Consider the following 16,489-nt stretch of genomic DNA (forward strand, 5'->3'; position numbering starts at 1 on the left):
TTAAATCTTTAAGATAGAAATTCCTACCTGCTTGGTTACATTGTAAGAATGTTGGCATTTCAGTTTACTCTCTCTTTAGAATACAGTTTGCCAGATGCACAAAAGAAACGCTGCTTAACATTCTGCCTTATTTGTTACATGTTTCTCTAAATGCTTCTTTGTAATGCTATATTTGTATAATGTGATTTAAACTTTGTATTTGCCAATGATGGACTTTGTTTTCAAGGTGTTTTAAGAATACTTTCCTGTTTTGCAAACCACTTGAACTGAAAAGTTCTTAAGATCCAATTCCTCATTTGTTATTTTAAAAGACTAAGATGTACTCCCATGTTTTTGCTTTATTCTGCAATGTTTTGGCAGGATGGGTTGAACTTGCATCTCAGTATGGATGAATTGGATTGATTTGTATTGTTGTTATGGGTTTTGGGATAATGGAAATGTCTGACTGCTTTTTTCCAAACTGCTTGAAAATATAACATAATCTATGCACAATATTTAGGTAGAAGATCTGTCAGATGATGTCTATGCTGTACGCCATGCAAAATATGAAGAGAAAGAGAGAGCACGGTGGTCACTGTGGGAACAATGCCGATGGCCCAGAAGGAACAGGCAGGTTGAAATTCAGACTTGTATAAGAATTTTTGATGGTGGCTCCAGGCTTTTTACCCTTAGTAGGTATTGCTTTTCCAAGAATAAATTCTCAAGCTCTGAGTCACATAGAGCTGCTTTTTTAGTTTTGCAAAAGGAAACTTGTGGATTCAGTCCAAAGTTTCATGTGCATTTCAGTGTTTGCACATCAGTCTTCCACATAAACAAGCTTCCCCTTTGACTTCAGCACTAGAGGCAGCAGCACATCAGCACCTGGTTCACTGGCTATTAGACTAACATTATAGATTATGAGCCCTTTGGGGACAGGGAACCATCATTTCTTTTTCTGTGTAAACAACTTTGAGAACTGGTTGGTTGAAAAGTGGTATATAAATATCTGTAATAATACTCACTAGGAAGGCTTTTGATCTGGATCGTGATCCGTTGTAATAATAAGGAAATGGGTTCTGCGCCTGTGCAGGGACCTCGCAGGCTGATTGAATAGCTCCTCATGATGCCCCACCCTGCCTGCATGTGCTGTGCTGAGATCGTTAAAAGTGGCGGTTGGGGCGTCTCCCTCAGTTTCTCTTTGCCCGCCTAAGCATTCAAACCTCGTTGTGATAGCTCCTCGGTGTAAAGTTACTTCTCTGGTTTTGACCTTGGGCTCGGTATATGGATTTGGATTTGGATAACGTTTTGGCATTGTTGGGGAGTTTCTTGTTCTGTGACTGGACTTTGGATTTGGAAAACTGACTTGATTCGCTTGACGATTGGACTTGAAGAATAAAACTGATTGGTGCGATGGAGGCAAAAAAAATCATTCGAGCGCTGTGTAAAGTGCTGGGCTAAGCTCCCTTCCACAGACCTCCATGACGCTTGCTTAATGTGCCTTGGGGAGGAGCATAATACTGCGGCTTGTAAGATTTGCTGCTCTTTTTCTAAGCAAACCCGGCAGAATCGAGTGCTCTGTCTTCGGGCGGCGTTATACGATGACACTCTCCGCCGGCTATTCTGTGGCCAAGTTCGTCTTCATCAGATGCCCCTACAGGGACGAAAAAATCGATGCCGAAAGTTAGACCGGGAGCCCACGGAACCGCGCTCCAGCAGTCTAAAACCGCGGTAGTAGCTCACTCCAAGTCGGGAGACGGTGTGTTTAAGAAACCGTCCGATCTCTCAAAGAAAAAACATAGACATGGGGAACATAAAGCCCCGACGGGAATCAGAGAGAGATTCCAGTGAGGGCGCTGTGCTACCAGCCAGTAAACACTGAACCCCCTCGCCTGCTTCAGTGCAGATTTTCAAAGGCGACTCAGTTGGGTCGGTATCGAGGTCGAGATTGTGAGAGGCATCGATATCTGACCACCAAGGCCAGCCCACGGCATCGACATTGACACCGGTATCGACAATGATCCTGCTGGCATCGACATCGACAGCTGTTGCCTCCTCGACTTTGACAGTGAAACCACCAGCTTCAACATTGACGGCTTCGACATTGATGACTGCAGTGTCGATGTCGAGACAGCTATTAGTGAAACTAGCTTCAACAATGACCGTGACTGCTTCGACATCAACTGCAGCTGCTTCGACATTGGGAAGGACGCCTGTTCAGGTGTCGGCATCGACAACAAGAATCTACCATTTGCTTTCCCCAGCACGCACCCCAATTCAGTTGCCATCAACTCCTGCAACACCTGGGACACAAAAGTGGGTGGCTGAGCCTGCAGTCGCTAGTGGGGGATGTCAAGAGGAGCAGCCTACTTTGCAGGATCTCTTGGACTCAGCAACGAGCACATCATCGGGGTCGACATTCCATGGTTTCCTGAGCACAGGACTGGACATCAAACAGGAGGAGGATGCACCCATGCCCCCACCCAGAACGCCAGCTATTTCACCATTCAGAGTGAAGCACATTCTGGTCCAGCCTGAAGTGAGAACGCCAGTTTCAGCGGTGCCAGGGCAATTAGAGGGACAGGGTGTCTGCTTGCCTCCAACATTACCAGCTCACTCTTGTGGTTTTCGCCGTGCACTTCCAGACGATTATGCAGACTACCTTTGTTGGAAGGCACAACAAGCCCTGCCTGCTGCGTGCAGAGAATTGTGCCAGTGGCCTGCAGAACTCCCTGTTGTGGTCCCCCAGGAACAGCCAGCTCAGTCTCTTGTGCGGGATGTGGTGCCTGCTGTTCTCCTGCCACCGGAAAAGCTGGCTGGGAAGAGGAAGAGGAAATCTAGTTCTCTGCCTCCAGATGAGCCCTCCTCACTGGATGACAGTTCAGCAGAGGATGAGGTGTCAGATGATGGGGATTCAGATGATGTCAGCCGGAGGTCAGATTCTCCATCAGATGTGCCCCCTCGACTTTCAACTTCTCCAACAGAGGAATTGAAAGCTTACCATGCCCTTATAAGAGATATCCCAGAGGCTTTGGGTATGGCTCTCAAATCCCCGGATGCAGATGTTGTGGACCCAGTGTACAATATGATGCGCAAGTCCAAGACTTTCCATCCTGTGGTTCTCACTATGATCCTGGCGATTAGCAAAGCTGCCCAGGCAGCATGGGAGGTCCCCCACGTTTCAACTCCAACGTCTAAGCGGCTAGAAAACCTGTATAGAATCTGTGAGGAAGAAAATGCGTACCTTTTGCGTCATCTGATTCCCAATTCGTTGGTCATGGACTGCGCTACGACATCACGAGGTGGTTGCTGCCACATGACACCTGGAGATAAGGAGGAATGGAAAATAGATGTAATAGGAAGGAAGATCTATAGCACTGCTTGCCTGGCAATAAGAAGTGCTAATTACGTGGCGTACATGGCGCGCTATAATCACCTGTTATGGGATTTCCTCTTTCAGGAGTCTACGTCCATGTCGCCTGAGGAATTCCAATGGAAATTCAATGAAATCTTTGTGAAGACTACGGCAGTGACATGGCAGCAGTTAAGCACCTTTAAACACTTGGCTGAGATTGAGTCACGCACGATGGTCACGGTGGTGAGCATGCGGCAGCATGCTTGGCTACATTCCACATCCCTGCAACAAGATATGAGGGAAAGGGTGGAAGGCCTTGCGTTTGATGGAAAAGGACTTTTCCATGATGACACGGACACAACAATGGAATCACTAAAGAAGTCAAAATTCACGGCATGTACCTTCATGGCATCTTTGGCTGCGGCAGGAACTTCATCAAAGGGCTGCTTTTATTCTCTCCAGAAGCCCTACAGGTATCAAGAAAAGAGAGAATACCAAAGGCAGTACAGACCCTATCAACGTTCTAAGGGATTTGGCCAGAAATCAAAAGGGAATGTAGCTCGCCAAAATAAGGACAATGCAAAACAATGTTTGATGGGATTGTCCATCCACTGTACACACCTTCACTGAGCTATGCTCACAGCATTGGCTTAGTACCATCCAAAGCCACCAGTCATTCCAGGACCCCTACCATCGGTCCTGTAGTTGCCAGGAATACCATCAAACTGGCAAGCCATGCCCAAGCATGGCACAATATAACATCAGATCGCTGGGTCCTTTGCATTGTTCAAGCAGGTTATGCGATAGAGTTCAAAGCAAAACTGCCATTTTGAGGCATACGATTCACCACAGCCTTGGCGGTGCTCCAAGAGGAAGTGAAAGTGTTACTGGAAAAGCAAGCGATAGTTCCAGTGCAGTGGACGGACAGGCTATTGGGCTATTACTCCCGGTACTTCCAGATTCCAAAGAAAGATGGCAGAATCAGGGCAGTTATGGACTTTAGGGGCCTCAATTACTATATCATGACCTGAAAATTCAGAATGACGACACTGCAGACTATTCTCCCCTTCTTGGCGCAGGGGATGTGGGCAGCGACATTGGACCTGCAGGATGCCTACTTCCACATGGGCATCCAAGAAAACCATCGCAAATATCTCAGGTTCAAAGTGGGAGAACAGATCTACCAATATACGGTTCTACCTTTCGGTCTCTCGATGGTGCCGAGGGTGTTCACCAAAGTAGTGGCAGTAGTGGTGATGGTCTCTCCGTACTTAGATGATTGGCTTGTCAGCCCCGACAAAGAGCTGCTAGTCGAACAGATCCAGCTAATGGTCCGCTTGCTCGAAGACTTAGGGTTCAATATTGATTGGAAAAAGTCAAACCTCACCCCTGTGAAACGGTTGTACTTCATAGGTGCAGTCTTAGACTTGGGAAAGCAGCGCACGTATTTGCCACAGGAACGCATTGAGCAGATACACACACTTATACAACAGTTTATGAACAAGCCACTGCAGCCAGCAGTACAGATTCAGAGGCTTCTGAGTCTGATGGCCTCCTCACCACAACAGTCCACTACACGCACCTGCACATGCGCACATTGCAGCATTGGTATCTTCGTAACTTCCAGCTCAATGTGGACAGCCAGAGCATGCGTTTGGAAATGTCACAGATAGTGTTAAAGAGCTTCTGCTGGTGGATGGAGCGGGACAATCTGACTCAAGGTGTCCCATTCACACCTTTGGCCCTGACCTGTTGGGTTACAACAGATGCATCACTGACAGGATGGGGGGCTCATTGCACAGGCCATTGTGTCCAGGGAACTTGGACGCAACCCCAAGCCCGCCAGCATATCAACTACTTGGAATTGAGGGCAGTGTTCCTGGCACTGAAAGCATTCGAGCTGATGCTCCAAGGGACGGTTGTGCAAGTGAAGTTGGACAACACAACGGCAGTTGCCTAGATCAATCGGCAGGGAGGAACGGTCTCCATATCACTCTGTGTCCTTGCTCAGAAGATATGGGAATGGTGCGTACAACATGTCGTCTATTCTATGGCACTCCTTATAAGGGGTGTGGACAATCAGCTGACTGACAACCTCAGCCGAGTGGCCAATTGCAACCAGAGGCACAAGTGGGAGATAAAAAGTTCTTACCTCATAGAGGTGTTTGGCAGATGGGGAGTCCCGTCAACGCATGCCAACAGAAAGTGTCCCAACTACTGCTCTTGTGCGGGCATAGGGCAGGGGTCCCTGGGGTATGCGTTCCAACACTCTTTGAGTGTGGGGCTGCTATACTTGTTCCTGCCATTGCCAATAATAGGACGGGCTTTAGTGCAAATTATGAGGGACAGAGCAACCTGCATTCTCCTGATGCCATGGTGGCCACGCCAGCCATGGTTCACTCCACTTCTGCAATTGACACAAGGGAACTTCCACAGGTTCCTGCAAGCACCGGACCTCTTGCAAAGGGAGGAAGGAACAGTTCTACATCCCGAGGTCCAGACCCTAAGAATGACAGCATGGAGGATAGGGTATTGAAGGACATCCTGTTGAACAGTAGGTGCCTGACAATGCGGCAGAATTACACAAGCAAATGGAAGCACTTTATGATCAATATGAAGGACGGGGGTACAGGCCTTTACACGCTAGTCCACAACAAGTCCTTCTGTACCTAACCTCCCTGAAATTAAGAGGCCTGGCTAATGTGTCAATCAAAGTGCATTTGGCAGCCATTTCGGCAGGGCACAAAGGATGGGATGGGACTACGATGTTTTCCAATCCTGAGTGCAAACGTTTCATGAAAGGGCTTAATAATATGTATCTGCCGGTGCGGAAACCGATAGAATGGAGCTTGTCTTTGGTGTTGTCGACGATAACTGAACATCCTTTTGAGCTGTTGGCAATGGTGCCCATTAGGCTTATCACGCTAAAAACTGCTTTCCTGGTAGCAATCATGTCAGCGAAGCGCTTGAGCGAGTTGACGGCACTCCAGGTGGATAAGCCTTTTACCCGATTCTTTCCCCACAAAGTGGTCATGCAGCTAGATCCACGTTTCCGAACATAGATAGTGATTGACTTCCATTTGAATCAGGAGATAGTCCTGCCCACTTTTTTCCAAGACAAAGAAAAAACGAAGTTCATGGAATCAAGGAGAGCAAAAAAAACCCGTGAACAAAAAATAGAAAATAAAAAATGGCTGAACAGACATTAAACACACTGAAAAACAGTCAAACTGATATAAAATATGTAACAAAGATTGCCTTTATGAAATTGCCAAAGTCACCTAGCCAAATGTGGACACACAAGACAGGCGTGTCACCAAAATGATGGTAAACTGACACCTTATCCAATTGTGGTCAAACCACATGAATTGCCAGCCCACAATGAAAACATCTTATAACACATACAAAAATGACCAAATTCAAAGTAAAAATGCAACATACAAAACCAATAAATATACAGAACAACAAATACGAAAATTGGAGAACTAATAAGTAATATGTAGGTATCCAGGCAAAATCCAAGATGCCTTCAGGATAAGGAATCGTAATGAGTACATGCAGTTCAAGTCATGAGTCCTTGATTCAGAAAAAAGAAAGTGACATGCTCTGCAAAGACTGTTTCATAAAGGCGATCTTTGTTACATATTTTATATCAGTTTGACTGTTTTTCAGTGTGTTTAGAGTCTGTTCAGCCACTTTTTTCTAAGAGCCTGAGATGCCCTTGGAGGTGGTGCCTCACTCATTGGATGTGAGAAGGGCCCTTCTGTTTTACCTGCAGAGGACCCACGGAATAAGGAAAACCAGGAAGCTCTTTGTGGGATACAAGGGCAAGTGCAAGGGCCGCCTAATTTCTCGCCAGCACCTAGCGCATTGGTTAGTGGAGCTGATATTCCTGGCATATAAGTGTCAGGGGGTTGTGCCTCCCAAGACAGTGCGTGCACACTCAACCAGGGCATATGCGACGTCGGCAGCGGCCCACCTATCGGACATCAAGATGTCAGATATCTGCATGGCAGCCACATGGTCCTCTCAACAGCTGTTCATCAAACATTATGCAATAGATTTGAGGATGGCTCAGGAGGCAAATTTAGGAAGAAATGTTTTGAAGAGGGTGTTCGCGTGAGCTTAGAGTCGACTGCACCCACCTCCAAGAGGAAAAGCTAGCTAATCACCCATTTCCTTATGATTACAACGGATCACGATCCAGATAAACAGGTTGCTTACCTGTAACTCATGATCTGGAAGTTACCCATTGTAGTCATAAGCCCCGCCTGAACCATCCTCGCTGCAGTCCTTGATAGCGGAAAAGAACATCAGAATTGAACTTGCGGATCGTCACCATGGGCAGTCTGCGAGAAACTGAGGGAGAGACGCCCCAACCTCCACTTTTAACAATCTCAGCACAGGCGGGGCAGGGCGTCATGAGGAGGCGGGGCAGGGCTTCCACTTTTAACAATCTCACATGCAGGCGGGACAGGGCGTCATGAGGAGCTATTCAATCAGCCCGTGAGGTCCCTGCGCCGGCACAGAACCCATTTCCTTATGACTACAACGGATCACTTCCAGATCATGAGTTACAGGTAAGCAACCTGTTTTTCATAGAGGAGCTATGTGTGTTAGACTTGGATTGAATTGTGTTTTCTTATGTGTAGACAGAACACACACACAGTTCTGCTGTCACTTAATTATTTTAACCTTCAAGTTGCTTTTTGTCATGTTTTGTACAGTTGAAGCTATACAGCCAGTACAATTTCAGTTTTAAATAAAATAGACATCAGAGTGTGGACAAATGGTTGTCAGAATGCCAAACTAAAGCGGAGATTGTTTATCATTTAGCTAACTCCTAAATACAGTAGCCTACAGGAGCTTAACTAACTTGACATAAATACATTTTTAAACAACTGTTTATTTGTGACAGCTTGTAAATAAAGAGTTAACTAATAAGAATGTTCAAAGTTTTATTTCTAGGAGGGATTGTCCAAATACATTTTAAACTGTATTTCCAATGTTTGAGTTTGTCCTATACTTCTTTTTTAAAAATGTTTTGATGTTGCAAGAGTTCACATATTATCTGTTGATGTTGTGGACAAACATGTTGTGGAAAACTCCCATTCACTTCAGATTGTTGTTTGTCTCTTAGTATGTACCTGCAAAAGCATGACCAGCTATACCAAAATTATTTCTCTGTGGTCTGTGAGTGTTTAATAGAATCCTGAAAATATCCACTTAAATTTTTACAGTACATATTTAGCTCGTATAGTTGCAAAATTTAAAAAATAATAAAGCTGATTAACAACTAAAATTAATTGTTGGGCCTTTTGAACTCTTAATATTCTACAAGTCCATGTCCTATTCTAAATTTAAGAACAAACCACTCTGCAATAAGGTGTCATCTTGCAGCAGTGACACTTGCCAAATGTGTACATATATCCCAGATAGGAAATTCATGACCAGGGCTCTGCAATCCTCGGCAAGCATAGGAATAGTGCAGAATTTGGTGGATGCAAAAGGTAACATATTGTTTCCATTCTGGGGGGGGGGGAGCCTCTTTCTGGCCTATATGATGTTGTGGTAGGCTTGATTGTGTGAACTGGCAATGTCAAATATCCAAAGCGAGAAGGGAGCTCTGTAGGATTTCCAGTGGTCAGAGGATAGAGTTAAGGGACTTGCATTGTTCCTTATCCCTCAGCAGCCCAAATTGTATGCAAATATATGTAAAAATCTTTTTAAATTTTCATACAGTTCTACTTTGTTACCCATGAATCCAGCATCCATGGTTTTGCGTGGCTGGGGAACTGACACCCGACCTCAGCATACGTGGGGGTGGGGGTGGTTTTAAATCTGCATACCATGGTCAGGGGGTGGCTGTTTTCTCGTGAAAAATCGTGGAATGATGGCAAAATTCAGACTTCCGGGCAGCACTGCTGGACTATACTGGAGGCCCACAGAGCATGGTAGGGCACTTTATCTAGAGTTTTTTGCCCATTTTCAGGCCTCCAGGAACCTAACACCAGCAATCCCATAGACTTTAATGAGTCAGTATTTGCGGTCTTGCTATTCTGTTTGAGAATGGAACTCCCGCGAATACCAAGATCCACCTGTCAGGTCAAGCATTTTACAGGTCAAGCATTAAATTTCTTGGGTTTTTAATGCTTCTATTTCTTTAGTGTATTTGAATCAGAATCATTTTATTTGCAGCCATAAGCCAAACAAAATTAAAATTATTGACTGTTACCAGGCATATAGAGAGAGCATAAAATAACTAAAAGATACACAATCGGTCTCATAAAACACCATGACGAGAGGTCAGTTTCATAGCCCCATATAAAAATTTAGCAACCAGTTTGGTAATACTCCCATTAACTGACTCATCTATATATATATAATTCTCCTGGGTGTGCCTTGGAATGTGAGTCCCAGCACCCAGCTGATTGGCTGGGTGGCAGATGGGCCTGACTGGCTGAGGCGCACCCAGGAAGATTGGTTGCCGTGGCAGCGGCAGGCCTGGCCGCAGAGGCAGCGGCGGGCCCAACCCAGCTGCAGAGGCAAGGCCCAAGGCGGGGGGGACTGGGGGGGCAGAAGTGGCAGTGGGGAGGAGAGGCGGCTGGGCCTGGAAGTGGAGACTGGGGCAGAAGGTGGGGGGGGGAGGTAACCGCTGGCCCCAAAGAGTGCACAGATGCTCTGTGCGGGGTCAGCTAGTTTTATCTTAATTTATGTCTCGCTGATGTCAATGAGATTATTACCAAACTGGTTGCTAGAGTGTATTTGAATTTGTGTGTGTTTTTAATTGTAATGTTTTGTGAACCTCATTATATATACTACACTCCATCTCAGATCTATAACTTACAGAGCATTACTCCTATTTCTTTAATATATAGGGGTTGAAAAGTATGCTTCTAGAATATACTTCAGTAGAATGTATTTTTTCGAATACTTTGTGTTTTTCATACTACTAATACCAGAAAATAAAGCGTTTGAAATCTTTACCCTACAACAAGGTTATATAGTCAGAATCTAAAGAACTGTGGATCTAGTTCTCAGTACGCTTTTAGAGTTGCTTTTCTCCAAAAACTCCTACATTCCACATGGGAATCTGTTTTTGAACTGGAAGGAGTGCAATTCAAAGGCAGTTATGAGATGTAGGAGGGGCAGCAGTTCAAAGAAAACAATTCTAAAGAAGCTCACTGGCTAGTGCAAGGGTTCTTATATAAGCCTAAGGTGCTCTTTGTATCCTGACCTATGAAAATAAAGCCGACACAATCAAATGCCATTATATGGTATTTTAAAATGAAAGGCCTTAACGTGTGTTTGGCTCCTGACACTTCTTTAAAAATATATTATTTACAAATAATTATGTATCATGCAGATTTGATCATATAAGCACTGTTACTTCTGTCCAGAAGTATTATGCTGAATTAACAATATTAAAATTCTATTTAAAATATACCACAGATATTTCTCACACAACTTTAGCTAGCATTTTAAAATTAGTTTAAGATCTTGTGCCAATTGCTTTTTGTGTTAGTAATAAATATCAAGCAAAGATTAAGTAGTGCAGATGGGAGGCTTCTGTAATGCTCCACACTACAATCAAGAGCATAGATATTAACATAAGAAGAGCCCTGCTAGATCAGGCCCAAGGCCCATCTAGTCCTGCATCCTGTTTCGCACAGTGGCCCACCAGATGCCGCTGAAAGCCACAGGCAAGAGTTGAGGGCATGCCCTCCGTCCTGCTGTTACTCCCCTGTTGATAGACCTCTCCTCCATGAAGTTATCCAAACGCCTCTTAAAGCCATCCAGGTTGTTGGCTGTCACCACATCTTGTGGCAGAGAATTGCACAAATTGATTGTGTTGTATGAAAAAGTACCTCCGTTTGTTGGTCCTAGATTTCCTGGCAATCAATTTCATGGGATGACCCCAAGTTCTATTGTTATGTGAAAGGGAGAAGAATTTCTCTCTATTCACTTTCTCCACCCCATGCATGATTTTATAGACCTCTATCATGTCTCCCCACAGTCGTCTTTTTTCTAAACTAAAAAGTCCCAGGTGTTGTAGCCTTGCCTCATAAGAAAGGTGCTCTAGGCCCCTGATCATCTTGGTTGCCTTCTTCTGCACCTTTTCCAGTTCTACAATGTCCTTTTTTAGATGTGGTGACCAGAATTGTGTGCAGTACTCCAGGTGTGGCTGCACCATAGTTTTGTATAAGGGCATTATAATATTGGCTGTTTTATTTTCAATCCCCTTCCTAATGATCCCTAGCTTGGAATTGGCCTTTTTCACAGCTGCTGCACATTGAGTCAACACTTTCTGTCCTCCCTGACCCCAAGATCCCTCTCCTGGTCCGTCACCGACAGCTGAGATCCCATCATTGTATATTCTTAAATACAATAGGAACCTTGATGCTGGTTTTCTAAAGACATCCTTCAATATTTTGAATTGTATTTTAGAATGTTAAGAAATTCTAATTTATCCACCTTAAAGTATGCTAGCATCTTATTTTCCATCAAATTATTTCAGTTTAGAAGAAATTGGAGTTTTATTTTGTTTCCTTATAGATCATATAGCAGAAGTTCTGAGGGACAAGATCCAGCACTAAAACAAAAACAAGGCAACTCTGATTTCACGCTCAGTTTTTCCAAAAACACCACTGATGTAACTTCAGAAATATACAGAAATCTATGCTTGAGGGCATTACAGTCTTCAGAAGAAAACCAAGAAGTACAGGTAAAAAAGAAACATTTAAGTCAAGAGCTGGGTTGTTAACCCTTGACAAGAAAAGGTCTCCCTTGACATTAGCAGGAACCAACAACTGTATTCCTTTACATTTTTGCTCAGCTGTCTTGCATTGTAGTTTAATTGGCAAAATACTTCTGGCTTTCACCTTGTGAATTTTTTTAAAAAGTATGTTTATGTTTGATATATCAAAAGACCCTCAAGACACGCCTGTTTTCTCAGGCTTTTAACTGAAATTAATTTTAAACTGTTTTTATCCTTGAAATTGTTTTTATTCTGTGAAATTGTTTTGTCTTTACTTTGTTTTATATTTTTTGTGTTTTAAATTGTGTATAGTGCCTAGAGTTATACCTATCAGGTGGTATATAAATATGATAGATAAAATACCTTTATTTAGCTCTGTTGTGTTACATGTCAGTCAGTACAGGGGTTGGTGTGGTATAGCAGCTAAGCATATAAGTTGTAGAATCTCTGGATAAAACTTTGCTTCAGCTAGAAATTCAATAAGAGGCATTAGACCAGCCTCTTGTGTTCATTTTCATTCCCCTTTCATCTAAAATTATTGGCCTGTTTTATGCTATTGTAGGGATTACTGACAGGTTATGTGAAGCACTTCAGTTTTAATTATCAGAATTATTGCGGACAATTCATTTCAAAGATTTTGAACAAGGTGTACTGTGTTCAAAAAGCTTTTTTTCTACCAAATGGTATTTGGAACTTGTTACTGTAAGGAATGAAACTATTGACCATTTTCTACTAGTAAATTGTTAAAGCTGAACCCCTTTCTTATTCTCTCTTTCAGTCTCTTCTGTGGGAACATCGCATTTTTCCACTAAAAGAGAAAGAAGCAGAAGCTTTAATTTGCCATGATCAGGTAACAGCTCAGCAAGAAAATTCAAATATGGCCATCCACAGTGCCTTTGACTGTACTTCATATACTGCTTTCAGTTTGCCAAACAATAACCAGCCACAAAGGAAAAGCTCTGTTGATGAACTGGAAGATTGCAACCAAGCCTGTTTGGGAATTGACAGCACAAGAAAACAGAGGTGACAGTAAAGAATGTAGTTCATTTAGAGAGCTGACCAGGGTGAAGGAATGTGTAAGGTAACACCTTTTTCATATTCATACAAGCAGTAACAGCTTGACTCATAATATGTACACTTAAAACTAGGGATGTGCAAATTGATTTGTTTCTTGAATCTAGCAGATTCAGGTGATTTGGAGAGAGAACAAATTGCCCTTGTGGTCCCATTGGCTAGATTCGGGTCCAAATCAAATTGTGCCAGATTTGATTTGATTCTATTTGAGATTCGGGTTTTTCCTATTAATTCCCCCACATTCCCAGATTTCATTTTTTTAAAAAAAGCTAAGCTCTAGCCCTTGTAGAAGTGGAGTTATGGAGCAAAATGTGCAGCCACTATTTTTCAAGTGTTTGGATTCTTTGGTGAATAACAACTTTTCCTCAATGAAGCCCTATGAGGATTCATTACACACTTTCATTTCTTCTATTCATTTTGACTGTCTTTGGACAGTTCAAACTGTCATGTGACAATTACTTCCTCCCATCTGCAAGATTCTAGGAATTTTTTCAAGTGTTTAGACTCTATGGTGTCTAATAATCTTTCCTCATAATGAGTCCCTATGAGGATTCATTACACACCAGAGTCTAAACACCTCCATTTCTAAAATATAAACTGAGTAGTATCCAGTGGCTTGCAGGTTGTGGGGTAGTTGGCACATGGGATGCCACTAATTCCCCACCCCCACCCACAAAGGTCAAAGGGTCAAAATGAACCGAAGAAATGAAGGTGTGTAATGAAGACACCAAAGAATCTAAGCACTTCAAAAATTCCTAAAAAATAAACTGAGTACCCCAGTGTGTGTGTGTGTATGTGTGTGTGTGTGTGTGTGTGTGTGCATGCGTGGAGGGGTGGTGTTTGGCACATGGCAGTTGAGAGTTGACACTGTCCAATGACAGTCAAAATGAACTGCATGCAGTGAATGAAATGAAAGTGCGATGAATCTTCATAGGGATTCATTATGAGGAACAGTTATTATACACCAAAGAATCCAAACACTTGAAAAATAGTGGGGACCTACTCACCACCTAAATTTGGTGCTCCTAGGACCTTTATAAGTGGTCCAAATCAATCCAAATTCAAATCAAATAGAATCAAATCCAAATTGAATCTGGGGAGATTTGCAGCGACAGATTTGGATACAAAACAAATCAGGGGTGATTCAATTTGGGCACAAATCAAAGAAATTGATTTGTGCACATCCCTACTTAAAACATACACATTTTGTCTTTGGCAGGCAGGCTAAGAACTCAAGGGCAGTGTTTTTATCTGAGCCACAAGAATGCTTTCAAGCTGGAAGTTTTAATATTCCCTTGGTCAAGAAGGGATACTCTTAAACTGTAACCACCAGGTGCTGCCACAACTTGAAAAACTGAACGGATGTCTATTCAAAGTGTATGTATGGTTGCAGTGCATAATTCCCCCCCCCCACTTGAAAATGCAATAGTTTTAACTGAATGCACAGAAAAGCTACCTGATAAAGCTGTTGCGCGTGTATGTGGCTGACACAAGCATACTGTCCCTTTTTAAGGAAAGGTCTTTGCCAATTCAACCATTTGTAAATTTGATGACATAATGTATGGTGTAGAAGAGAGAGCCCAAAAGCTTTACATGAAGGTAAAGAAAAATCAATTTAAATAATTGATTTTCTGTATTTCATAATAGATCTGTTATTTCTGAGTACAAGGAATGAAAGGGAGTAAGAAATCTGAACACTACAGTAGTGGAACATTTGCCATTTTTTACCATGACACATTTGAACTCCTCTTCCTAACTTTATACAGACTTGAATTCTGTACTTCGTTAGAGTTGAGTAGATTCAGTATTCTTGCAATAATCAATTAAAGTTTTATTAAACTTTAAGACTGCAGGTGAGATGGCAGTGTTTAGTTATAAAGGAAAATAGTTATTTTCATATTCAAGTGACAAAATAAGAGTGTTGCAGAATGTAATCTGCATCCTCCAGCTGATGGTATACACAAAATATGATAAAGGCTTGCCACCCACATTCAGTGAAGCCAATTCAATATGGCGCTGCACTTCAATATGGCGCTGCACTTCTATGGAAGAGGGTAGTGCTTCTGTGAGGAACAGTTGAAGGCATCACTGTTAAACACACTTCAGTGTTGTGTCCAGAACTTAAGCTACATTAGGTAGATGGCCCACTTTTAGATGGGTGCTATCTAGACTAGTTAGTCATGACTAAATCCCATTGAAACTAACTTAGTCTGGATGCTGCCCTGTGTCTTTTTTCTCCCTCCCTCATTTTTCTTCTTTCCAAAATGGACTGGAAGTACACTGGATATTGTAAAAATGTTCAGTTGCATTTCAACACTACAGCCTATGTTAGATTGTAGTTCACTGCAAATTTTTGGTTTTAACTTTTTAAAACATTTTTGTCCAGAGAATTAAATTACATTTTAATCTTGCTGATACAGCAGTTTGCAGTGCAAGGTTTTAAAATTAAAAGTTATTTCTGTACACTACAGTGTGATGTTGATGGATTGAGATGCCTGACAGAGTTGAACCATGTAAAAACAGTGCACCTTTAGGAGCTCAGACTTTGGATATGAATACCAAAAATCATGATTATGGTAGGATTGTTGGCATGGCACCAGAAGGTTACGTAAAGTATAATGGACTATGGGAGGGATAATCTTACCCTCTGGTCTCTTCTCCTGTTCTTCCAGGGCCTAGGCACTTGTAGCCATGTGAGAGCAACTGTAGCTCCATGACTAAAAAGTGGCAGCTCTTTCCTGTGTTGCTCTTCAAAACGATTTAAGCAATTTGGTTGTTGCAAGAGAGAGATCCCTTTATACATGTCAGACTGATGGAATGAATATCTTTGGATCCTATGTATCCTGCTTCCACAAACTTGGACCGGTATTTCAACTAGCCAACGTCAGATTTGAAATTTCCTGGCTTTAGCATCTGTCTCCCAACTCTTTTCTAATGTTTAAATTGCAACACCATCATAAAGTTAGTGCACTCAGGACCCGGCCAGAATGCATGAGGCTCAAAATTGTGTATGTGTGTAAATAAAGGACATTTGGTTCACTCTAGGGTCTTGCCAAATCCAACTTCATTTGATCTCTAAACTAAAGCGAGGGCTTCTCCAGAACTGCTGTTAAGATGTGAACATTTTCAAAGCCACTGACCCTGACCGGGTTTCTCTATGGTTATATAATCTGAAAAGCACATTCGCGTTGTCTTGAACTCTGCTTTAAAATGAGCGGCTTACATAGTGCACAAGGGGATGTGGGCAGCCTGAGCACCACCTACACTGGGAGGAGGCTGTGCCCCAGGGTGGTGGTGGTGGCAGCAGCAGCACTCGGTCAGGCTGT

The 16,489-nt window shown here is 42.9% G+C and overlaps 1 protein-coding gene across 9 annotated transcripts in view; it reads left to right on the top strand.

Moving 5' to 3' along the window:
- Nucleotides 1-16,207, top strand: part of LOC128339524 (KAT8 regulatory NSL complex subunit 1-like protein) — a 108,318-nt gene extending 92,111 nt beyond the window's left edge. For 5 of the 9 annotated variants that reach the window (XM_053283598.1, XM_053283597.1, XM_053283599.1 and 2 more), the window contains exons 13-16: nt 500-609; nt 11,888-12,056; nt 12,868-13,112; nt 14,383-16,207. In XM_053283598.1, coding sequence (XP_053139573.1) covers nt 500-609; nt 11,888-12,056; nt 12,868-13,112; nt 14,383-14,482 — 624 coding nt within the window. In that variant the 3' untranslated portion in view covers nt 14,483-16,207. Of the gene's footprint in view, nt 1-499; nt 610-11,887; nt 12,057-12,867; nt 13,171-14,382 lie in introns of all 9 variants that reach the window. The other 4 variants (XR_008313069.1, XR_008313070.1, XR_008313071.1 and 1 more) reach the window with 4 other exon arrangements.
- Nucleotides 16,208-16,489: the final 282 nt, after the last annotated feature.

This window comes from Hemicordylus capensis, chromosome 1, assembly GCF_027244095.1.
Source record: "Hemicordylus capensis ecotype Gifberg chromosome 1, rHemCap1.1.pri, whole genome shotgun sequence".
In the NCBI taxonomy this organism is placed as follows: Eukaryota; Metazoa; Chordata; class Lepidosauria; order Squamata; family Cordylidae; genus Hemicordylus; species Hemicordylus capensis.